At 41.1% G+C, this 25,033-nt stretch overlaps 1 protein-coding gene across 6 annotated transcripts in view; it reads right to left on the bottom strand.

The window, feature by feature from the left end:
• Klf12 (Kruppel like factor 12) overlaps window positions 1-25,033 on the bottom strand; it is a 446,940-nt gene that overhangs the window by 69,546 nt on the left and 352,361 nt on the right. For all 6 annotated transcript variants that reach the window (XM_004626292.1, XM_023709630.1, XM_023709633.1 and 3 more), the window contains one exon: window positions 2,914-2,976. In XM_004626292.1, the coding sequence (XP_004626349.1) occupies window positions 2,914-2,976 (63 nt within the window). The remainder of the gene's footprint in view (window positions 1-2,913; window positions 2,977-25,033) is intronic.

Genomic DNA, 25,033 nt, shown 5'->3' with positions numbered 1-25,033 from the left:
GTGTCAGCCTACTTCACAAAATCACTATTTCTAACTTTCAAGTATGTGTTTGTAGATCTAACTTAACCCAGCGGCAAGTTAGTGATGAGCCTGGCATCTAACTCTATAAATTTCCTTAAGCTTCTATCTTGAGGAAAAGTAACTATCTCTTTTCCTTCTTCTCTAACATTAGATGAGTATTTAAACCTTCTGAATTTTCCGAGTCCATATTTCATGAAAAAATATCAAGTGTTTATCACTTCCCTAGAAGCAGATGCTGGGTGATTCACAGGGCTTTTCTTTCTAGGCAGGTGATTCATTCCTGCAAAGTAGTCTCACAATATTTACCTAAGGAAGATTCAAGGTGGCATATATCACAGAAAGTTTAGCTAACTCCTGACCAAATAAAGTATATGCAATGAATCCATGTGAGCTCCTGCTATCGTTAACTCAGAAATGTCTCTAGGACTTTATACGTCTTGTTTCAATCTACAAAGGAGACATTAGCTCTACGCTGCCTTCCCTACTAATTCTGAGTCTTTACTCAAATGCTTTCTTCTCTGGATTTTAGTCTCTTCCTTAGTTTGTATTATCCTTTCTTCTTATGACCCACTCTCAAACTAGTCTTAAGTTAATAATTTGTCCCCTGAAGATTGCAATATAAATTCACTTGTGTAAGTATTTGTTACATCATGTTATGCTGCGTATTATCTAACTATGCCTCTGTGTGTGTGTGTGTGTGTGTGTGTGTGAATGAGGTAACAATGTGTGCACCCAAGAGGGAAGGGAGGGCATCACATACCCACCCACTGACACCCACACACATCTCCCCTGCAAGACAGCCCCCTGAGAATATCCAAAGCATGTCACATTTATCTTTCTAATCTAGTGCTTTTAGTGCCTGGTACTATAAATAAATGTTGCTGAAAAAAAAAAAAAACTTGAATTTTCTCAAGGCTAGTAGGCAGAATCCTTTTTGTTTTTCATGATTTACTTCTCTGGAGAGGAAAGCAGTCATTAACTAAATAAAATGCTATGAATTATGGCATTACTTCAGCAGTCCTGCAAGAAAAAGTGAAGAAAAGAAAATCTATTATTTACTCAGTGTTTCACAGTTAGCTTTTGAGAATGAAGAAGCAGAAAGTGGATTTCCTATTCTGTTCTCTATCCCATGGCTCATGTTGCTTACTTGAGCATCTTGTATTCTCTAATGTAATGAAGGTTCTTTAGCACAGTATGCTTTGGACTGAGAAGGAAGAGAAATTCTATGCAGTTAAAAGGGGACCTGGTTTTTCCCTTTCCTTCCAGGTAATGACTGTTGGCATTATTATTCCTGTGGCTTCCCAGGTTTGATTGGGGACAGTGTGCGTTAGCTATTGTGAGAGACCATGAAGGATGCCCAGCATTGTGTGTAAGCAAATGGTCGCCTCCTCTGTGCTCCAGTTCCCTCTCTGTGAAAAAGAACAGCATAATATTTAGCAACATCACCAAGCTATTGTGAGGGCTAATTAGATTTAATGGGGGAAGGGAGTGGAGCTGATTAGGTACTATTCAAATTCAAAGTGTCATTATTTTGTTTCTAAAAATAATCTCGACTTAGAAATAAAAATAAATAATTCGGAAGCTCAATCTTTAGCAATCATGTTCCGGTGCCTCAGAAAGTTTCTAATCAAAATCCCATTCTAAATACAATAAGTGGAGATCAGTAAATTTCCACTGATCTTTGCAATAATATACTACAGGTTTTAATTATGCTTTTTCTTCCTTTATTGATAATGTGCTGAAAGGTTAATTTTGTGGAATGCAGTAAGGTAAATAAACTGAACCATTATTAATTTTTTTTTATTTATAAAAGACTTTATATTGCCTCTTTAAGGACTAAGTAATCGATATTTTCTGGCGAAAATCACTTCTCGGGTTGTTTCAGTAGGTTCCATTTATAATTTTATTCAAGGATGAACCAATTAAAGATCGCAATATTCCCCCAAATTAAAAAAAAAAAATCCCTAGATATTTAAGGTTAATGCCAGGGTAGGAGGAACCGGCAGCAATCCCCAATAATGCACTAATTAACTGAAAATCTTCATGTGCATATGAATCGGTACCTGAGAAGCATCTTGGTTGTTGAGCAAATCTCACTAAAAGCAGGGAAACATTCTTTGAAAGGTTACAGTTGAAAACCCTGGGAAACAAGATTCTATCTGTTAGGAGAAAATGTTCCATTCATAGTTTTTAGTAAGAATTTTGGCTGAAAAGAAACTATGACAAAAGGTGAAACAAAAGCACCCACACACCTCCCTAGGGATGACATCAGGGATTGATAGTCTAAGTAGGTTATCAATCGCCTTGAAAGAGCCAGTAAGAGTCCCTAACCCAAACCCCTAAAGCAAAAGCCCCAGCTCCATATTCATGCCTGCTTGCTAGGTTACTCGCTTCCCCATTTGATCCCCATTTAAACACTGTTATCTAAGCAATTATGCTCATAGTCTCATTGGTTGACCATAGTTTTGTCCCACCTCATGCTCACCTAGTGAGTTTCCTCTTTTTCCACTTTGACCCACTCACCTCCTGGTTTTGCTCCACAAAAATCTCTAGAAAAGACAGAGTCTTTGGCAAAGCACTCAGATTCTCTTCTGTTCCTTTCTTGGACAGCTTTCTTTCCCTTAGTAAATACGTTTTGTTCTTAACCTTTGGTTCCTAAAATTCATTCTTTGATTTTAGAGAACAGGGACTCATCCCAGATATCTTTCAGGTTGGGAGTTTCTTTTCCCTGTATCACTTTCAAACCATTCAGAGGAAAGAGACACTACATAGTTCAATCAGAAATCTATTTTCTACAGAACAAAAGGAATAATTCTCTTTAACACAGCCTTATTAAAATTCACCTAGTCTAGACTTAATACAAATACTCATAATTTAAGACTGCATACTCACCAAGCAAACTTCTGGTTATTCATTCGATTTCCCCGGACCCTTGACACTGGGGATGGATGCACCCTGTAAGTGAGAGTAATACAACCACTGAAAAAGCGTATTTCGGATTGTAAAGAAAAAAAGAAAACAACACCATCTGTTTTAGGAATAACTGCTTTAAGGTTTCTTATAAAACCCCCTAAAAATGACTCCCTGAAAATGACTGCCTCTTAATAAATGGATAGACATTCTTGTGCCTACAAATCTGCGGTCTTTCCCCTTCTTTACTTCTCTCCAGATAACAAGTGTGTGTTGGCACCTGCCCACAGATGCTCCCAAGGGCAGGCCCACCAGTTTCAAAGACCTGACGCATTCATTCCGCTGCTCAGTGACGGGATACCTAAGCTTTGCCAGGTACAGGGTGGGAAAAGTCATGTAAGGTATGGGGCCCTCCCGCGTGAGCCCTCTTTGTACCTGCTCCTGACTGGGGTACACAAAGAGACAGTAAAGAACCAAACCTTAAGTTGACTCTTGAATTCAAAAGCCTTGAGAGCAAAACTTTCCCCAGGTGTGCAGCAACAGAATCTCCCGGATGGGAGAAGGAAGGGTGAGCCCGCACCTCTAGGAGAAAGGCTTTCTGGAAGTGGAGCTCCGCCTCTGCGCTCTGAGGAGGGCAAAGCCAACTCAAAACAGACCTAGGTCAATGTAAGGCTCTGCAAGTTTCCAGGGCAGGTGCCAGCCAGGGCTGCAGCCGAAAGCTTCCATGATCTGCCAACGGCCTCTAGTCAGCGGCAAGCTGCGGGACCTCCTGTCTTCCTGAGTCACCAACTGGCAAAACAGGACGCCAGCTGCCTACTGCAGCTTCCTGGGAGCCAATGTCCTGCTCTGGTCTGTCTTCCTCAGTCTTTGTGAGACCTACACAGTTTTGAGCTTGGGGCATCTTCAAAATTTGTGCTTCAAAAACTACTTTTACTCACGAGAAAGAGAAAAATGCGAATTTTAAACTGGTCTCCAGGTTCAGCTCAACCCAAAAGCTCCAAGGTTCTTTATAACCCCAGTCCCTCCTCAGCGTTAGCAAGGAACAATGGGGTCAGAACACACACCACAGCTCTAATCCCTTCCCTGACCCAAGTGCTCCCCACTCCCAAGGCCGATTCTCCCCAACGTCCCTATTAACATTCTTTTCCTCGCAGGCCTCCCAGTCAGTGGCTGCGGCAGTTCAGCTGCTCAGCACAGATTTTCCGCTCGGCATGGGGGAGGGGTGTTAATTATGCAGAAAGATGGAGGGAGGCCAGACCGCCCCTCGGGTGAACTGCCTCATTCAGGCGGCCCACTTCCTGCTGTTTTGCAGCTACGAGGATCACCTGTTGGTCTTGGCATCTGGCCAGACGGGGCCTAGCGGAAATGACAGACTCAGCTAGAAATGAAAGCCAGCTCAGATTCTAGGACCTTAAATTAGAGGGAGAAAGGAAAGAAAAGGGAGGAGGAAAGAAATGGAGATGAGAGATGAGAGACGGGGATAAGGACAGAAGTAAAAGACACATGCATCCAAAACACTCTACGACTTAGACAAAATGTAGTAAAACTGTTTCCTTTTGCTTTGTTACTTATGTCTGCTTGAAATGGAATCCTCAAAATGGACAATTTCTCCCCATCTAAAGCACCCTGACCGCAGGGAAAAGCAGGGAGTCCCGGAGCTGTGCTTACACCCCCTCTGAGACAGAAGAAGCCCGTTAACAGTGTCAAGAGTAACCAGCCTCAAACGTGTCACCTAAGCGCAATGGGGAGTGGCTCCGACCTTGCATTTCCTCCGTATCCTGTAACTCTACCCCTTTGCTGCATCCTAACCCTAAAATCACAAAAGAACCATTTCATGTCACCATCGGAATCCTGCCAGCTCCACAAGGTGGTGGACACTTCCTTTTATTGAGGCTGCTTATTGCGCATTTCATGGGAGAAAAACAGGCCCATTTAATCCATCATTACAGTATTCTCTGGGCATATGTGCCCTTTAGAAAATTTTCACTGGTTACAAGTCTGATGGCATCAGTGGATAATTTTCTGAAATGGCCTAACGGTATTAGGAAAAAATTCTTTAGGAATATCTCCAAAAAAGAATTTCTGATTATGTGTATGGCCAATATACTTGTAAGATTTCTTAAGATGATAAATCAAGAAAGATGTCTCAGTACATTGATTACCTGGAACTTATTTCACCCAAAAAACAAAACAGAAGCAAAAACAGCATTCTCTTCAGCTATTCCTTATGTTTCATTTCTTCAAAAGAACAGAATTTTTGTGCGCTGAGTCTTTAAATGGGGCACCTCTCTGATATCCTAGGCCTTTTCACCACAAACAGCAGCCAGGCAGGTAGCAAAGTCAAAACCCCAGTAGGGGAAAGCAACGCCTCATCTGCATGTCATGCATTATTCATGACCTCCTGATTTCTGCACCTGCATCTAGGCAGGAAGCTCACAGGGTAGGTTCATTCTTCTTCTCTTAGCCTCATGCAGGGTTCATTACTGGCAAGCACTTTTTTCTATAACTAAGGGTTTAGGCCCCTGGTACTAACTGCTGGATATGGAAAAAAAGAAGAAAAAAAAAAAAAAGAAAAGAAAAGAAAATACCAAGCTGAAGAAAAGGGCAACCTTGGTTGTTGTGTAACTTATTGAATCCTATAATGTGCTCTACAGAGACTAATAGCTTGTGTCAGATGGAAATGGTCACACTGGTGATTTACTGCACACAGATGATATTAAGACCTTGTATACCAATTGTTCTATTTATATTTTCATTCGCATCAGGGCAGAGAGTGATTCAGGCTTAATTGAGCATATAAGCACTTTTAAAATGTCTTAAATATAACATGACTCTTCCTTGTTCAGGTATAAACACCACAACCCTGCCTCTCGAATCTTGCACCTATAGGACTCACAGGAGTGGTGAAGAGAGTGTGACGTGCTTCTCAGTGTTTCCATGAACCTGCTTGAGTGGTTGACGGCTAGAAGTGAGATGCGAAATCTGTCTTCTCAAACTAGGGAGCAAATGAATTGCTGAGAAAGACCAGTCCCACCTCCTTAGCATCTGCATCACTAGTGCAAATACACTGCCCTAAGTGGAACTGGGCTAAGGAGCCACAGTGTGGCCTGTCCTGGACGGAATTCTGGCTCCACCAGTTACCAACAGTGGTGGCTCCCAGCGGGTCATCTAACCTCTAGGTGTCTCAGTTTCATTATGTCAATAATGCTTTGCTTTTGGGTTGATGGTCCCAAAAGATTAAAATAGAGCTGAAAACTGCCATCATGTAGTGCTATCATAGTCATCACAATGCATACCATGATGTACTGACCACATGTGTGGATGCCAATATAAGACCTACTGTGCTTTCGGTGGTACAAAAGTATTGCACATACAATTCTGCACAGCACGTGCTTGATAATGACAATAAATGTCTCTTACTGCTTTACATATTTACTATTATATACTTCATTATATTTTAGAACGTACTCCTAGTTATTAGAAAAGTTTTGCAAAACAGTATGTAGTGCTCCACTGGCAACAGCCCCAGAAATTTTATGATTACCATGTCTGCTGATTACACCAAGGGACCAGGTCAGGGACCTACCTGTCCCAGTTGGGGATGTAGACACACACCTGTATGTTTCTACCATGATAACATCACCAAACAAAGCAGTTCTTAGAATGCAGTGCTGTTACGTGATGCAGGACCACAATGGTGCCCACCTGGACTGTGAGATTTAAGTGATGTTATCGCTGTAATTGTTTAGAAAAGTGCTTCATACCCAGGAAATAGTCAAAACATGTTGTCGACTGGCTGGAAAGGCAGAAAGATGGCAGTAGAATATGCAGCCAATTCCAGGCAATGGAGTCATAGATATGCTCTACAGAGCCTGCAGATTTCATTATGATATTTTAGGAGTACAACTTTACTAAAGAAAAGGAAGCAAGAAAAACGAACAAATACAAAACAAGGCAAACCAAAAGCTATGATTTACAAGGTACGTTTTACCCTCTGGCATCTCATTTTTCTATTTTTTATTACATGACTTTTGTTTACTAAATTGCAGCATATTCAACAAATTGCATATCTTCTCTTTACAACATTGTACTACATGCCCCATTCAAAAGCAAGATAACAGTCCCAGAAATACAAATACACTGTCACTTACTGAGCCTTTACTAGGTGACTTGTATCATTTCATTGTAATTTATCCATGTATCATTACTGTCTGCAGCAATTGAGAAAGTGGGGCTTGAACAAGTTAGGGAGCTCAGGGGAGGGGGGTGGCACAGCTCCTGGACACCGGGCTAGAACCTGAACTTGGCTAGGCCCAAGGTGTTCTCCTCTAGCCTGTCATCCAACGCTCACATTTTCCTTTGTTTATGGAAGTCTTTTGTTATGTAAGTCCCCAATTTTGGAAAGAGCTCCCTTTCTGGGAGAATTGTTTGTAAATTGGATTAATGTGGAAATCTAACCCTAAGGGACAACATGATGCTTATGTAGAACACTTATGAAAGTTTGCAGCATGAACATTTGTGAGTGAGGACTTCCTACATTACTATCACTAAATACGTAATTGTATAACTCATGTGAATTGTAACAAGTAGAAATTATTTCTAGCTATCTCTACACTTCCTCATTTCTTATTTTCTCTAGGACCTAATCCAAATCCAGTTCATGTCCACACACTGTTGAAACTGTGCTCACTATGTTCATTAATAACTGCCTGGCTTTCAACTCTGGTGGCTAATTCTGCCTTCCCCGTCACACACTGACCTAACTTAACTCCTCCTGCTTTCTTGACCCGGTATCAGTGACCATCCATTGGCCCCCCCTCCTCTTGCTTAAACTTGCTCCCCTCATTCTTTCAACTCCAAATGTTTGTTTGGCTTACAGGTCACTTTCCTGGGACATTTCCTCTCCTCTAAAGTCACCCATTACCTGAAAGTGTCTCCAACATAGCTGCCCTCACAACCTTAGCACCCAGATAATGACTTCCAAATTTTCATCTGCAGTACTGTATTCTCACTGAGTACTAGTGAAAGAACGATTCAAAGAATGATGCCCCAAAGTGAAGACCTCAGAACCAAAGATCCCCTCGGACCCTCTTTAGGCCTCTAGTCTCTCCTTCCCTTCTCCTCCTGAGGCCCAGAAGCTAGACTTCCTTCTCCCAAAGCAGGCCATAGAAAGCACAGCCCCTTAACGCCAAAGCCAGCCATAAAACCGAAAACATTGCTTTAACTTTCCTCCACCTTTCTGTGTAGGACTTGGCCATGAAGACATTCTCTGACCTCCTATGCCTGATTATAGGTAAAAAACCCCCATTTCAGGCAGATCCTTTGCCACAGCTACAGGAAGTGATGCTGCGTAAAAGACTAAGAAAACAGAACCGACAGTGCATGCTGGGCCCCCTCCCGGACGCACGGCTGTTCTGCCCAATCTTGGCTCTACTAGGAGGTCCAAGGAACCTGGGCATAAAAATGGATCCCACAAGACCAGGATCAGAAAAAAGTGTTCAGCTTTTCTCTTGCTGATCTGTTTCATGCTATTACTGGGATATTGGACATCACCCTTGATGTATGAGGAAAAGAACCACCACTCTTTATTCTCCTATCTCTGGTTTTGGTGTCTCAGTCCTAACCCTTCTTTAGAAGAAGAAAAAAAGGAGTTGTCTTCTTTTTTATCTCTCAATCTCAGAATTGGCAGCATCATTCACTCAGTTGCTCAGTGTAAAACCTGGAATAGTACCACAGTCCACCTGGGTGCCCTCAAATCCAAATTTGGGAGGTTGCTTCACAGTGACAAAGGTAGATGCAGGAGGGTCGAAAGTTCAAGCCCAGCCTAGGCAACTTGGTGAGACACTGTCTTTAAAAAATAAATAAAAATGATGTATCAATAAATTTTTCTTATAGGATTTTATCCTTCTAGCAAGATCAACTAAATTATCAGATATTATTACATACAAATATTCGCTTTTTACAAGTTCAATTTTTCTGTCACATGATAAAATTAGCTCAGATTTTCATCTCTACATTGTGCAACATAATGGAATCTATCTATCTATCTTTCTTTCTTTCTTTCTTTCTTTCTTTCTTTCTTTCTTTCCTTTTTTGTCTTTCTGAGACAGTTTCACTATGCAGTTTAGACTGGCTGGCCTTGAACTCACTTTGTAGTGCAGGCTGGCCTTGTATTTGCAGCATCCTTTTGCCTCAGGACCTCACGCTTGCTAGGCAGGTTCTGCACCACTGAGCTAAAAAATCCCAGGCCTCCCATAATAGATATTCTTTAAGTTTTTAAAAAATCTTTTATTTTTTTATGTATTTGTTATAGAGTCTCGCTACATAACTTGGACTTGTAGTGATCCTCCTGTCTCAACCTCCCCAGTGCTGGCATTATAGGTGTGTGCCACCATGCCTGGTTTCACATCTGGCACAGTACACCTAGAGACCCAGGGCTGGCACAGCATGGAAAAGTGGGGCTAGAACCTGCTCTTGCCAGGCAGGTGCTTAGAGCGCTGAGCTATCTCCCAAGCCCCATAATGGATATTCTTAACAACTCATTTTACCACATATAAAGATTAAACTAAGCTAGAAATAATTCCATTATTATTATTAAATATCAGAATGTTGCCATATAAGAAATACATGAAAGATAATTTAAAACTTGATATTGTGTCCTTCTTACATGTAGCTACATTAAATGTTTTCATAATTTTTGGGTAGTCTAGATATTTTAATAGATACATACTACACATGACAAAATAAAATTAGTATGGCTTTAGTGTTTAAATTAACGTGCCCTTTATTTTTTAACAAAGAGTGTCACTATTAAGAACTTAATGGACAGAACGGCTAGAAGCCCATTATCAGCCACCAGCAACACAGGATTTCTAGATTAGAGACAAGAGGAAGGGGCTTGGATGTCATGCTAGACAAAGGTACGCATGTGGGCTCTGTAAAGAACTAGCAGCCCAGCAGAGGTAGCTAAGAGAGTCCAGGTCTCACCAGTGCCTGCTACCAGCTGTTTTGCTGCCTGCTGTCTTTAGGACTTCAAGGGCAGGGTTTCAAATGCAAGCCAGAGTCATCTGGTGGGCAAGAACGGTGGCTATCGCCAAGATGGAAAACTAAGCGATCCTAAGTTTTTTTCCCTTAAATACATGACCTTGATTATTTACGGAGTCCACTTTTACACTGATGGTAAAAAGTAAAGTAGAACGTATGGCTAAAATAGTATATAATTTTTCTTTCTGAAATTTATTTTCTAAGTATTTTCAATGTTCCAATGACTTCTGGTTCTTATTTTCTTGCTCCATGACATCCTTCTAGTTCTTTGGATTTTCTGCACGTCTTGGTGCCTTGAGTTATTCTTAGCTTTTCATCAGACTAGAGTACACAATAGTGAGAGATAACATGTATCAGGAATTGGGATTATAGCTTAGTGGAAATGTATTTGTCTAGGAAGTGTGAGGCCCTGTGTTCAATCCTTAGCACTATACACACATATGCGTGCGTGCACATACACACAACCAAATAAACAAACATATAAAACAACCCAAACCAGAACACTGTTTTTAAAAATTCTTTTTATCGCTTTTTTAATACTTAAAATTCAACTTCACAGAAATGAATTGTGCTAGTTTTAGAGGAATGGGCTGAACTTAAAACACCACTTGGAATCAATATCCTGCTCATTTTGGTCATTATTTACTGCAACTGTTATTTTAATATCATAGAACCTGAGTCTTTGCTCTTGTCCTAGTACTCTAGGGTAAAGAGTACTGAAAACATAGCACTTTGAAGGCAATGGTAACTTTTATTTTTGCCATATGTTCACATTCGAGGAATTAAAACAAAAAGTACATGGTGCACAAATATAACGCTTTATTATTCCTGACACCATTTCCCACCTGCTGGCTCCTCCCTCTTCACCTGCTCAGCTGAAGCCCTGCTTTAAGAGGCCACCTCTGATGTCCAGGTCTACAGGCCTCTCACTTCTCTTCTCATGGGGTATTTCAACACATGCCACATGGAGGTACTTAGGATACTTCCTTTAATGTGCCTGTCTTGCCATTTCAGCAGCACGCACTCTGCCTATGACCACAAAAGGATTTTCTCCTTTTGCTCACTGTCACGTCTCCACTCCTTGGCACAAAGCAGGCACTCAATAGAGGGCTTTTGTATGATTAGTACTATTTTCCTAATGAACTAGAACTTTTAGGATAAACAGCCATGCTGTAATAAACTATAACTTCTAGAACACATTTCTAGAACTGTGAATTCTAGAATAGTCTTTGCAGAATAAAAGGCCATGTTGGCACAAGTCACCAGTGTATCCTCAGGACTTAGCATAAAGCATACCCCAGAAGAGGCAGCTAATAATTAGCTGTGAAGCAAAGGCATGCAGAAAGATAAAATGTTTTGGATTTATAAACTAGAGCCACTTAACTGAGCTGCTCACTGAGTACCTGCAGAGGAGCTAGAGCATCAGTAACTGAACAATATTGGCTGAATCCAATATACCTTGTCCAATAGCTACTACGTATGAGGTATGGCACTGAGGAGTAAGGCAGGCTAGTTGCCCCCACACAGATTAGAGTCTACCTGCGATAAACAGGTAGCAAATGGCATAAATCAGAATGGGGAAATTAGGCGAGATTTCAGACTTTAAGGGAGGTCAGAGGGCCAGAATTAATTCAGATGAGGGTGTGCTAGGAGGATCCAGAAGGAAGAGATCATCAGGCAAAGACACGTCAGGTAAGGACGGTTCCTGGGGAAGTACGGGACAAGGGCAGGAACAGATGCTAAGATACACTAGCTTAGTCAGTTGAAGAACAAAGTGAACTGAAAGTGGAAGGGAACATGTTCTGGACAGAGTTAAATGTTTCTTAGAAATATTTGGGCGATAAGGGAGACTAACTGATGGGGCAAAAGAGACTCTTCTAAGAGAGTGTCTCTTAAGTTCCCTTCATCTATAGATAAACTCACTCACTCACTCACTCCCTCTCATTTTGCTAACTATAAACCCATTTTAGTGAAAACCAAGGACATAAAATAGGAACAAATAGTTAGAACTTGGGGAACAGGACAAATACTAAACCACACTGTCCCGTAATGGGCAGATGGTCGTTAGTGTCTGGGAAATATAAACCTGTGACAATTGTGTGACATTCTTGTATCATTCCTGAAAATGAGGTACTGTGGTTACTATGGAAACCTATAACCTGAAAGCAAAGCTCAGGCCAGTACTGACAGCTTGTGGGTTGGCTGGAGAGTCTAGGGTGTTGGTCGCGAGCTTGCAATCAAAGCTACCTTGTTCCTTCGCCGTGGTCTCCTTCGTGGGGGCTTATCTCCACTCACTGTTACCTGCTGCTACAGTACAATATAGATCAGTGAGTAAATGTCTGACTAAGGAATTAGGAATTGGGGCTGTGAGCTGAGGAACAACAAAATATCCTCTGTCCACAGAACCACATATACATCTTTCATGCCTTTATTTAGTCAGCACATATGTGCACCTCTCACATATTAACTAATTCAAACACTAGTTCAACATTTCTTATACCAGACCCTGGGGCTCTGAAGTGTGCTTTAGGCTTCTCTGTGCTGTGCCTGCCCATGTCCCTGGCTCCTGCCTTCAGGAAGCCAAGCATCCATTGGGAGTTGAGACCGACAGCCCACCCTGTGAAGTGAGACAGCGGCGGGGCAAGCACTCCATGGGGCACTGGAGCAAGCTTTGGAGTGAACACAGTAGTTTCCTATGATGATAAATCAAGTACATTTTCAAGGGTAAATATCTGAGGTGTGGATGAGGAAAGGGGAAGTCCTGTCAGAGGCATGGAAAGGCATGAAAGGTTAGGAACACAGCCAGTAGCACAACCTCAACTAGAAGAGGTCAACAGAGCGACAATCTGGCAGGTACAGAGGGCAGGAGATTCCGTCCTGTCAGCCTTTCCAGCTGCTTACTGGACCTCAGCAGGGCTGAAGGAAACTTTTGGGTTATAGCTTAGTTCCCCAGCAGGTGGGGAGCCACATTTCTGCGGGAGGTCTTCAGCAACTGAGACCTGGACCTGCGCGGACTCCTGGAAGTTAGTCACAAAACTGAACGCAATTGTTGGGAACCCTACTCATGCAGAGAGCCAGAGAACTGCTTGTTGCTTAGAAGAATAAACACACAATTTGTTTTCTATCTACTTCGTAAAGTGATCTTTCATAAATCTCATATTCCCTAGGTGGGCTGGCCAAACACGAGAATTGTCGTTGTCAACAACTGAGATTATAATTTTCAAAGTTTGTAAATTAAACTATCTATTAAAAATCTGTGAAAATTTTGTGCTGAAGTTCTTGCCCTCAATCACTGTTATTAGAAAATGTAGATGGATGAATAGCCATAGAATAGAATTAACCCATATTTAAATCTATCAATCCTAATACTCTCTTTTAACTAATCAAGACAAACGGAATTTATACAATAAGATTAGATCAGTTTCCTAGAGCCTTTAGTCTCTGATTAAATATAAATGTTATCTAAGATAGACTAGATCTGGAAATTGTCCATCAATGTATTCTTAATGTTTAGCTTTATTTTTGCTTTTTAAAAACAGGAAAGGTATGTGGAGTCTCTGAGATAGCTGCAAAAATCAACCTAGAATTGGACAGAATTAAAATCCCATATATGGAACAACACACAAACCAGAGGCATAAAAACTACACATCACCAAGCAATGAAATAGGTACGCCACAATTTTAAAAAAAAGAAATGAAGAAACTGATGTTTTCCTTCTTGTATTCTGGGCCTAGGAATCTGAGGAAGAAAGCAATATCACTCAGTTAATTGTACACATAGCAAAACACAATTCAATGTATAAAAACAATTAAACAATTACTTTTGGGGCCAGGGAGATGGCTCAGTGGAATAAGCACTTCCCTGGCAAGTGCAAGGGCCTGAGTTCAATCCCTGGTTCTGCCAAAAGAAAAAAAACAAAAAAAAAAAAAACAAAAAACAATTACTTTCTGTTGTTTCTCAGGCCTAGTGCTAGATGTGATGTACTAAATACATAAAATATTGTCTCTGTCCTTCAAAACTTTCCACGATAGAGTTAAAACATAAGAGGAATTTAATGGAAAGGCTAAAGAATACAAAGTTAAGAGTACAAGCTCTGGATCAGAATGCCTTGCCTCAGACCCTGGCTCCATCACTCACTGATTAGGAGGTCTACGGATGAGAGATCTAATTTTCTATGCCTCAGTGTTCCTGTCTTGGCAATGAAGATAATTACAGCCTCTCATTCAGAATAATGCATACAGCACGGTTTCCCAGGTAAGCCAGAGTTCAACGATCTCATCCTTTCCCAACACCAGGTCTACTCCTCACTTTCCTTGGGCCTGGGCCTAACTTTCCCCTAAGGTAACAGCCACAATTAGTTAAGAGGACAACACACTGGAGCTGTCCTAGGCTGCATTCTGTAAGAATCTCAGCTAGATAAATAGCTCAGTATATTAAAGTGCCTACAAGCAGGCGCAGGGGCCAGGGGATCCCCAGGCCTGCTATGCCTGCCCCGCTCCCAGGGCACGCAGAGAGGGCAATTCAGACTGAGCGTGGTAGCATAGGCCTGTAATCCCAGCCCTTGGGAGGCTGTAAACAGGTGGATCACTAAGAGTCCGATCTAGTAGTGAGACCCTGAACACCCTGTAGACCCTTCCCTAAGATCCAGAAAAAAAAAAAAAAAAAATCTCAGAATGAAAGTATTTCAAACATATAATGGTACATGACTAAATTATCTGTTGCTTAGGAAGCATGATCCAGCACTTTCAAAGCGACTTCAGGTTTGAGTGTGCATATTTTCAAATTTGGTGTTGCCTGTGTATCAGATGAGCGACTAGCGCGGAATCAAGACAGTGCCGCACTTCTGCAGAAAGGTCTAATTGCCAAGTTATACCCTAATCATGACTGGTGTCTACAAATGCACCCTCACATTGGACAGGGCAAAACAGGATAGTCAGTTAGGCTGACTCGCTGTCTTCTGCATGAACAACAGTGGCAAATGGCAGAAAACCCTGCCATTCCCCTTTATGAACGCATCATTATGCTACACACAGGCTTGCTCCTGTTTGAAATACTCAGACCATGAGAAACAAATCACAGACTGAGTTACAGATATTTTAGGTAACAGCAAGAACCATTAGAGGGGCTGAAGGGCTTAATGGCGGCATTTTTCTATTTTGCTAATGTGAATTACTGTGAAATACTTCTATAGTCTCATAACAGTCTATGTATATCCTACCTTTCTCCTTGGAATAAACCCATACAGTGAAATCTGTAAATATGTTTACATACCATCAAATTCAAGTTATGCCATCCTGTTCTCTGTATCTTTTATAATGTTCTAATATCTTTGCTTGCACGGACTTTGTTGTGCAAACTATGCATAGGGCCCACACCCAGATGCACCCTTAGGACTGCATGTGAAACTTCTGTCACGTGTGCGTCGCCTAGTCCCACCTCTGCTTTAGCACTGAGTGCACTGCTGAACTTACATGGAGCCTCCCTGGCAGCTTTGAAAATGGTAGCAACATTTTAATTTCTCACAAGACACACCTGATCTACATTACTTCTGGACACTAAGTTCCTCACTCTGGCCTTGAATTCAGAAATACAGGACCTCGGGTTGTCTTTAAAGCAACAGAAGAAGGTCACAATTTCTGGGTTCTTTCACAGCTGAACTTCCTCTGCAAGGGTCTACATAGGACTCCAGATCTTACGCATCTTTTTCTCTCTTTTCCTAATTTCTTGTGTTCTGCTACTTTAGGATTGATTTTAATTCAGTATAAACTTACCTCAGTAACTAGCTTTGTTGAGTCCTGCTCCCTGCACACCAGACCCGAGCTGCACTCCTGCTGGTATCGGGACTGTCTCATGGTCTCTATGTCATCGCCCTGCTTCTGCCCTTCTCTGGTATTTTTCTTTTTTTGTTGGAACTGGGGATTGAACTCAGAGTCTTGCGTTTAGGCCATCTCCCGGGCCCACCTTCTCTGCTATTTCTGACAGACCCTCGCTGTCTGTCTGGACAGCACCCCCTTCACCCTCTCGCCCCTTAGTCTCTACGGGTACTGAGGTCCTTTTTGGTTATCTCCAAAAGATCATTTTTTACTCATATTTTGCCTGGATTTTAACCAATTATGCACTTTGAACCTTTCAGCCAATACTTTCCCTTGTAAATTTCACAATCAGCACCAACTCAACCTATTTAAAACCAAATTCATGTCCCATTGGTGACCAAAGCTTGACTTAGATTTCTATTACTAAAATACGTATTTTGCAAGTTACCAACCTTCAAAGCCATGTAACTACTGCTGCTCTCGTCCCTTGAAAGGCACTCTAAAATCATGATTCACTCTTTGAATTACTACCGCTCTCCTGTATTTTCTCTTGCTGTGCAATACCTCCGCTGGATGCCACGTGTCCCTCTTTGCTTTGCAACCCATCTGACGCACTACTAACATAAGCCACCTGGGCGATACTGGAATTTGGCCTGCTCACCATCCACCCCATTCCCATGCTTTTATTTGGCACCTTAAGAGTCTGGGAAACTAAACCCAACAGGGCCCACAGATTTTTGCAACCAAGGCTCTATGTGCAGACACAGGGTCCCCAGCCAAAGCAGAGTGGGTGAGGGAAAGTGCAGCAGCCATCCTGGGTGGAGAAGAAGAGCTGCAGCAGAGACTAAGTGCTTCCAGGGCAACTAGAAAAGGATTCCGGCATCAACTTCTATTTGGAGGTACAAGTGGGGAAGAGGTGGTGGAGGTGTTTTGCTAAAAGTGTACTCTGGTAGCTAGCTCTGCTTGCACAGTAACATTTAAGAACTCATTTTCATTATAAACCTTAAGAGATTTTATAATCAGCAACTGAGATCCCTACAACACCTCCACACTTGACTACTACTACAACTTTTACTGCTGCTGCTGCCGCTACTGTGAATATTACTATACTGCTTCCCTCTTTAATTTCCAAAGATAATATTAAAGATCCTTGTGTCCTGGCCTTAACTCTCTGTGCTACTTCATACCCCTTCTCTCCAAGGACCTGTCCTTGTAGACTTGTGCTTCTCTACTATAGAGACTCTGCTTACTTCACTTCACTTATGGAAAGTATCTTTCCCTTTGCCTTCAATATACGAATTCTTTCCAAGCACAGGGTGAGCGCCATCTCTGTCAAAATCCATCTCAAATACATCAGGAAGGAGAAATTTTCTCCCATTCAACTGCTCTAGATATACAGAACATATACTTTCCCTTATGGTCTTGTGTTCTTGATCATCTCTTCCTATACATGTTTCCATAAACTCTATAATTTGCATTCTTGCGGAACCTAAATTTTCAATATTACTAATAACTATACTGTTAATTTACTGAACACCCAACTTTTTTACTAGGCAATATAATAATCCTATCTCATCCCTGAAAGTATCATGTGACAGCAACCAGTTGAAAACAATCCATTTTATGGATGAAAAAAAAAAAAAAAAAAAAACAAGTTCCAAGAAGTTACAAGCTTTCCCATGGTCAGGTACTTAGGGAAGTAGGAATTAAACCCAAGTCTAATGTGGATACCCAATATGAATTTTTGGCTATATGTTAATCCCTTTACAAGCTTACTGCTCAGTAGAAACTTTATCAAACTACCAAATAATCAGAGCATGAATTTTCAATCGAACATTTCTTAAGCATTATTTGCCACGTTCTTTGCTACATATTTACAAGTGGCAAATAATTTACAAGTGGTATGTTACTGAATCTACAGAACCATTATATGATTTAAGGTTTTTTTTTTTTAGGTATTTTGAAGATAAGAAACAACCAAAGAAGCTACAACCTAGGTGAAATCAGGTGACCTGCCAGGACTGCAATGCGGGCACAGGGCAGGACTGCACTTCAACCCAAGCTCTGGGCCCTGCAGCACATGTGCTGGATAGCTCTGTCCTCAAAACATCCTGGTTTGGCTAGGATACCCTTAGATGAAATGGGTCATGGAAAACATTTTCGAAAGTACATCAGAATGCATTTTCTTTGTTAAAAGAACCACTAGTTTTTTTCTGACAACTTTAAAATTTTTAGTTTTTAGGAGGCAGAACTACCAAGCAGTTGCAAATCTCACAGGAAATGAGGAAAAAGATAGAAAGGGCACAAGCAAGTGACTCCTGCAACCTGGCATGCCACTGGAAGGGAGGCGGCCACTGCCAAGCTACTCCTCCACAGAGAAGTCCACCTTTGCTTTATTAACAAAAATGATTAACTAAATGGCTTTGTGGCTTCTTCTATTTCCTTTCTCAATAAGATACTGTTCTTTGGTTCTTTTCCTAGTTAACTTACTTTAATTATGGAAAATGGGAATTTGTCATTTATCTACAAAAAAACCTAGCAAATACAATTTCTGCTGAGAACTCGTTGATAATCCACTTGTTCCAAATTTCAGGTTTCAAACAACTGATCTAGAATATGTGGTGGAGAATTTGAAGGGCTTGTTCTAGTTCAACCGGAATGCTTTTTCCTTTACACGAGTATTTTTATTTCTTTCCAATATTCTTTTTATCATTCAGGAGATCAACCAAGAGACAAAATGAGAGCTTATAAGAAACAACAGATGTATTCACATTTCAAATGCACCTGTAAGCAGATATGTTCTAGAGCCCTTCAATTCAATAATATGGGGGCAGGGGTTTGCTGTGACCCCTGAGCCATCCATTAAGGGTCAGTCCATGTCGGGAACATACACACTACCTTTGCACTCTTGTATCAAGTATCCATCATATTCCCTTTGTCTAGATAACTATTTTACAATTTTTTTTAAAAGACTGTGTCTTCTATTAATTTGTTTTTATCTCATTTTGCATTTTTGTTTCACAACATTTCAATTTTATATTATATTCCAAATGAAGTAACCAGACAGACACATGGGAGTCAATTTCACTTAATTCTCTTATGAAGAATGAAATTTTCACCTACACATTTTAATGATGATGTAAATAAATGTCCTACTGTAGTGAAAACTGTTCCGTTTCTATGGCTTTCTAGCCCACACTAAGCATGTGAGTCTCAGCAAACTCTGGCTGAGTTCATTCTAAAATGTTACATTTTGTGTACATTTCGAAGTTTGTTACTATTTCTAAACACAATGGTGGCTGCACTTTTTTCAAATTGTAACAGTCGCAGTTATCAATAAAATACAAATTACTGAGACTTTTCATTCTCCTCGCTTTGTTAAGAACAGCACCACTGAGTTGCATCCTATAAATGCAAGGTTTATACACCTTGTTTTTCTACATGGTTTCTATCACTGTTCCTGAGATGAGGGGGATTGCCGCATCATAGTGATACCCTGGCGGGAGAGATAGCTCAGCGGACCAACAAGCCGCATCATAGTGATACCCTGGCGGGGGAGATAGCTCAGCGGACCAACAAGCGCAAGGTCCAGAGTTCAATCCCCAGTACCGCACAGTGATACTCCACACATGTGAGATACGTTATAGTGACACAGCACCTTCTCACATGTCATCTGGTCCACAGAACATTTCTACAGCAGGAACAGAGGAATTAATTACTACACTTGCATTCTGTAAACAAGCACCCTAAGGATTTCAGGGACTACGTGAATGTCACAATAGTGCAAGCCACAAAGAACTGAACACCAAGTCTATTTCTTCTCCTACCATTCCGAGAGAATTCAGAACCAGAGAACATTTTGGCATTCACTGGGTTCTGACCAACCATGCCTGCGTTGGTCCTAAGCTATGGACTGTAGAGTCAAATCCCATTATCCAGAGACATAGAGAGCAAGATTCTGGCACGCAGGGACTAAGAATGTCTGTGTTCTTCCACTGTGCAATGGGAAGAAGAAAGATTTCTGAGCCAGAGAGCTAGGTTTGGACCTTCACTACAAAAATACACCATGCCTAATCTTGTACAAGTTTTCCAAATTTGTTCAACTTCTGATTTCTTATCTCGGAAACAGGAATGATGAGAGCTATCTTGTTTCATTTGAGAGGTTTAAAAGCACGAAGGGATGGTGTACCGGACACATTGTATTGCTGCACATATGACATCTTCCTTTTTTTTTTTTTGTGGAACCAGGGATTGAACTCAGGCCCTTGCATGTGCCAGGCAAGCGCTTATTCCACTGAGCCATCTCCCTGGCCCCCTACATCTTCCTCCTTTTCCAGTTCACTATTTTTTAAGCACACTGCCACAGTTCTAGGCTCATGGGTCCCCCATATGACCACGTTACACGCTTGCAGTCAAGCATGATTCTACTGAGAAATGACCTAGCTGGGGGTCTGCAAGTCACCGGGAATGTGTTCTCACCCAGGCCCCTTCCTTTTTCTTCTCTGCCACAGCTCGTTCTGCACACATTTGTGCCATGATGTTCTGCCACAGGCCCCAGGGAAGGGGCCGACTAGCCATGAGCCTAAACCTCCAATGCTGTGAACTGCGTCATCTCGCATGCATGTTACAGTGATGGAAAGCTAACACTGACAGCTTTCAAATTTCATGTCTTCAACTTAAAAATTACGCAGCAATCCAACACAGCTCACAAAAGGCTTTAAATGATTTTGTTTCTTGGATAGGCAATCCTTAACTTACTTCTAGTTGATTGCTCAAGCTTTTCATTATATGTAGTCCTTTTCATTAAAACACTATGGGAAAGCTTGCTATTCCTTTTATAATTTAAGGTTTTAGTAAGACTGCCCTGGCCAATAATATTTTTATAACTTTATTTTTCTACTTTCTTGTTTTACTGTATTATTTGTGACTGGAATGAAAATTTGTCCTTCTGATTATTACATATTTTGTGAAAGACTCATGCTGACACTACTTCGCAGCAATAAAAACTCTTAGTAAAAACACTGAAAACCAAGACAGAGAGTTCAATATAATTTCATACTGCATTCTATCTGCTGCCTACAATGCTCGGCATGATTCCTAGGTCACAGAAAGCATCCTTGGATAACTTATTTATCAGCTGCATTTAGGGCTAGATTTAGTAAAAAATGAACTCTCCAGATAAAATTTGATGATCTCCTCTTGGCAATCTAATGAGCAAGACAGGAGCAGAGATCTTAATTCTATTTTTTTTCAATGTTTTTAGTACAGGGTCTACAGAGTCTCACTACTCTAGTGATCCTCCTGTTGACAGCCTCCCAAGTACTGGGATTATAGGTGTGTGCCACCATGCCCAGGCTCAGTTGCTGTCTCAGTGCGCCCCAGGGGAGGGGCCAACGCAGCATGCACGGGATCGAACCCTGGCTGCTGCAGCTACTTAAGCAGGTGCTTTAGTCTGCTGAACTATCCGGCCAGCCCTTCTTAATTCTGTTCTACAGGTGCTGACACTGAGGCCTCAGGAGCTGCACATGGAGCCAGCCTGCACAAAGAAGGGCTCTACTCTGCACCAAGGACTCCCACCCCGGGGGCCTGCATCACACCCTCTGCCCCGAGGCACAACAGCAACGTAGTTTTGGATGGAATTTTTAATACACTGACCATGACAGTTTTTGCTGAAAATGGGAATTGTTCCTTGGAAAATATGTTTTTGCAGTTCAAATTCACCACATATACATTTTAAAAGAGGCTGGCCAGATAGCTCAGTGGATTAAAGTGCCTGCAAGCAGATGCAGGGGCCAGGGGCTCGATCCCCGGGCCTGTAGTGCTGCCCCGCCCGTGGGGCACGCTGAGACAGCAATTGAAACTGGGCATGGTGGCGCGTGCATATAACCCCAGCTCTTGGGAGACTGTAAGCAGGTGGATCACTAGGAGTTTGATTTAAGAGTGAAACCTTGGACACCCTGTAGACCCTTCCCTAAAATACAAAAATAAATAAATAATAAAAGAATTTACTTTATTCTTTTCAAATTTCACAAACAAGTTCCTTTTACTTATTATTGTTACTTAGAAATTAAATGGACAAACACAATTAGAACAGTTATGTGTAACTCACATTCCTATAAAGCTGAAGAATAGAAATTTTTACTAGATTTTTAAAGTGAAAGTATAAATTCATAGGCATACTCACATGTAATGAAAGATACAATTTATTACTACACTATTACCTAATGTCATTGAAATTAGAACATTTTTATAAAAATAAGTGATTTTATGACAGAATTTCAATGTAGCTGTCACATTTCTTCTTCAAGTTGTCATTTTCCCTGCCACATTGATTGTTTGTCATTCCAAATAAGCTGTCAAGTCAAAAAGATTCATTTCCTTCTTACAGCAATATTCTGTGGGTATTGTAGAGTAAGGGCTTTGAGATGCGCCCTTTGCGTGCAGGGAGATAACACCAGCATCTTGCCTCTATTCAGTCAGTAGAACCTTAAACCTTGCTTATCTAGGTAGTAACATTTCTCCAGCTTTATCTAGCTGTCTGTACATTATTTTTTGGTACAACCTTTCACCTGCTTAGTTATTATTTTTTGTGATATTAGGCTGGATACATTTATATAAATTATGTAGAAATTCCCTTTAAATGGTAAAGGAAAGAAATAAATACACAGAGTATTTCCACCTGGCTGGGGTCAGGCCAAGTGGCAGGCCAAGTGGGGTGGGTCATGAGCCTTCCAGAGCACCGCACGAAGCATCAGAACGGGGACCTTGCTCAGCAGTATCAAGCTGTAGTGGCTTCTACACCGATTCTCTACAACGTGCTACCTTAGCTGGAAGAACGTCCTGAGCATGGCAGGTCACTGATGCGTGGCCTCCATTTCAATTGCTTTCCTGCATGTTCATGGACATGCATTGCCCGTGTCCAGTGATGGTGAGCTTGTGGTGGCTCAGGACCAAACCGCAACCCCAAACTTACTTATTTATCGCAAAGTGCCAACACTGCAATTAAACCTGACCATGAGGTTTTAGTTTGAAAAAGACAATTCATATATCACCATCTTTTGTCTTAAAACATGTGTGCCATAGGTTCAGCACCAGATATGGCCCACATGTACCGATATCCTGGAGGAAGACTTCCAGTTAGTTTTATGAGAAGACTTTTTATAGTAAAATCCATATATAGCATTCCCAAGTATAAAATGATCAATCCAGAGCTGTGTGCAATGGGGCCTCACTTTTAATGCCAGCACTCTGGAACGTTGCTAAGAAGAATCGAAAATTCTAGCCCAGGCTGAGCACCTTGATAACCTGGTAAGACTCTTGTCTCAAAGTAAAAAAAAAATTAGAGCTATAGCTCAGTGTGGAGACCCTGGGTTCAATCTTGAGTACTGAACAAAAAATCTGATAATAAATTTACTTCATGAATGAAGGTCCTTAGTAATTCTAAAGGGAATAGTCTTTGTAATACCAATGGCAACATCCAAATTATCTTGCATTTTATTTCCATTAGAAAGTATACAGCTCAGCAGTCCAGTGCCCACCCTGGCAAATACAAGATCCTGAGTTCAATTCCCAGTATAAAAAAAAGGGGGTGGGGAATGGCTCAGTAGAATATGCGCTTGCCTGGCAAGCGCAAAAAAAAAGAAAGAAAGAAAGAAAGAAAGAAAGAAAGAAAGAAAGAAAGAAGAGAAAGTATATAAGAGTTTGTATCCATTGAAATTCCCAATTAAAAATAGTAAGAATGTTCAACAAGCCATCTTATACCCAGAAGCCTCCTGCATTAGCGCAGTCCAAATAACCACCAGCCAAATTACTAAAATAATCAAGACTACAGCAAAACGTGTACGTGCTGACATTCTCAAACTGTATGGGGGTCATTTGAGTGCAAAAAATGTACAAATTCCCTGAGCTGCACAACTGAGGTTTGTACACTGCACAATGGAAGTGTTATACCTCAATAACAAAACAATAACCCAAAAGCTTGGTAAATAACTTCTGATTCCAAAGTTAACAACTTCTAACAATGCTGTATACTATTAATCCTTATTATAAACAGTGGAAACTTAGGGAAACAATGATTACACACTACTGTCGTTGCTCACGCTCACACTTTGTCACATGTGACCGCCCGGCCTTGCGGAGGGCACATGTGGAACACAGGCACTTCGCTCTGCCTGACAGGTAATTGAGGCTGGCACATGTGCGCTCCCATCTGGGCCTCAACTGTGTGCGGTGATGCGAGCAGACATCTGCACGTCCGGGTTTGGGAAGAGCGAGTACAAGGTGACAGGCTTTCTAGCCAACGGTCTGCCATAAAGAGTGATAACAGGAAGCAGCAGACACGCACATGTACTGAGGACTGACTACATCACAGGCACTGTGCTGAATTCTTACACTCCCCACCTCAGGAATGACCTTTTCGGGACTGTTTAGCACATGAGCCAAGAGGGCATATGTGATCTGCCCCCAAATAAGGTAATCTGGAAGTGCAAATGAACACTTATACCAAACCAGTATCGTGCCCTCTAAGCTACCTAGGCTTGTCTTGAACTCGTGGCCTCAAGCAGTTCTCCTGCCTCAAACTCCTGAAGGGCTAGGAATAAAGGAGCACATCATAGTTACAGGCATCTTTAGAAACCTAGACTTTAGAAACCTAAACTTTAGAAACCTTTAGACTTTTAGACTAAAGCTTTAGACTTCAGGCTTTTAGAAACCTAAACTTTAGAAAGCTTTTTTTTTTCTTTTCTGAAATATAACTCCTATTTTCTCATTCTTAGAGTTCAGAGTTGAGAAGATCCCTTACTGGCTCACAATAACCACAATAAGCTTGGAGTTGTGGAAGAAATTCCCTAGATCAGAATTCTCTTCCTGAACAACTATTATCACTGTAATTAATATTGTGCACATGTAAATTTCTTTCTTTCTTTTTTTTTTCACTGTTTTCTTGGAAGCTATCTATTGTTTCTATATTAAATCTTATGTAGTAGTTGTACTATAGAATCTCTAAATTTTAATTCTTTTTTTTCCAGTTTCTTTTTTTTTATTTTTTTTTAAGTTTTATTGATTAACAGATAGCAATGAGACAGTTTCAAATCAAATTGGAAGTACAGTTTCAACAAATAATACACTGCATATACTCTTCTTAGTGGTTAATTGCTGTACAAGAAGAAGACTTGCGATCCTATTAACAAACACCATTAGAACAAATCATTCTATTCATTAAGACAATGCAACTACATATCTATCC

The sequence above is a fragment of the Octodon degus genome, unplaced genomic scaffold (assembly GCF_000260255.1).
Source record: "Octodon degus isolate 3935 unplaced genomic scaffold, OctDeg1.0 scaffold00013, whole genome shotgun sequence".
Taxonomy (NCBI): Eukaryota; Metazoa; Chordata; class Mammalia; order Rodentia; family Octodontidae; genus Octodon; species Octodon degus.
This window is presented reverse-complemented; position numbering and strand designations above follow the sequence as displayed.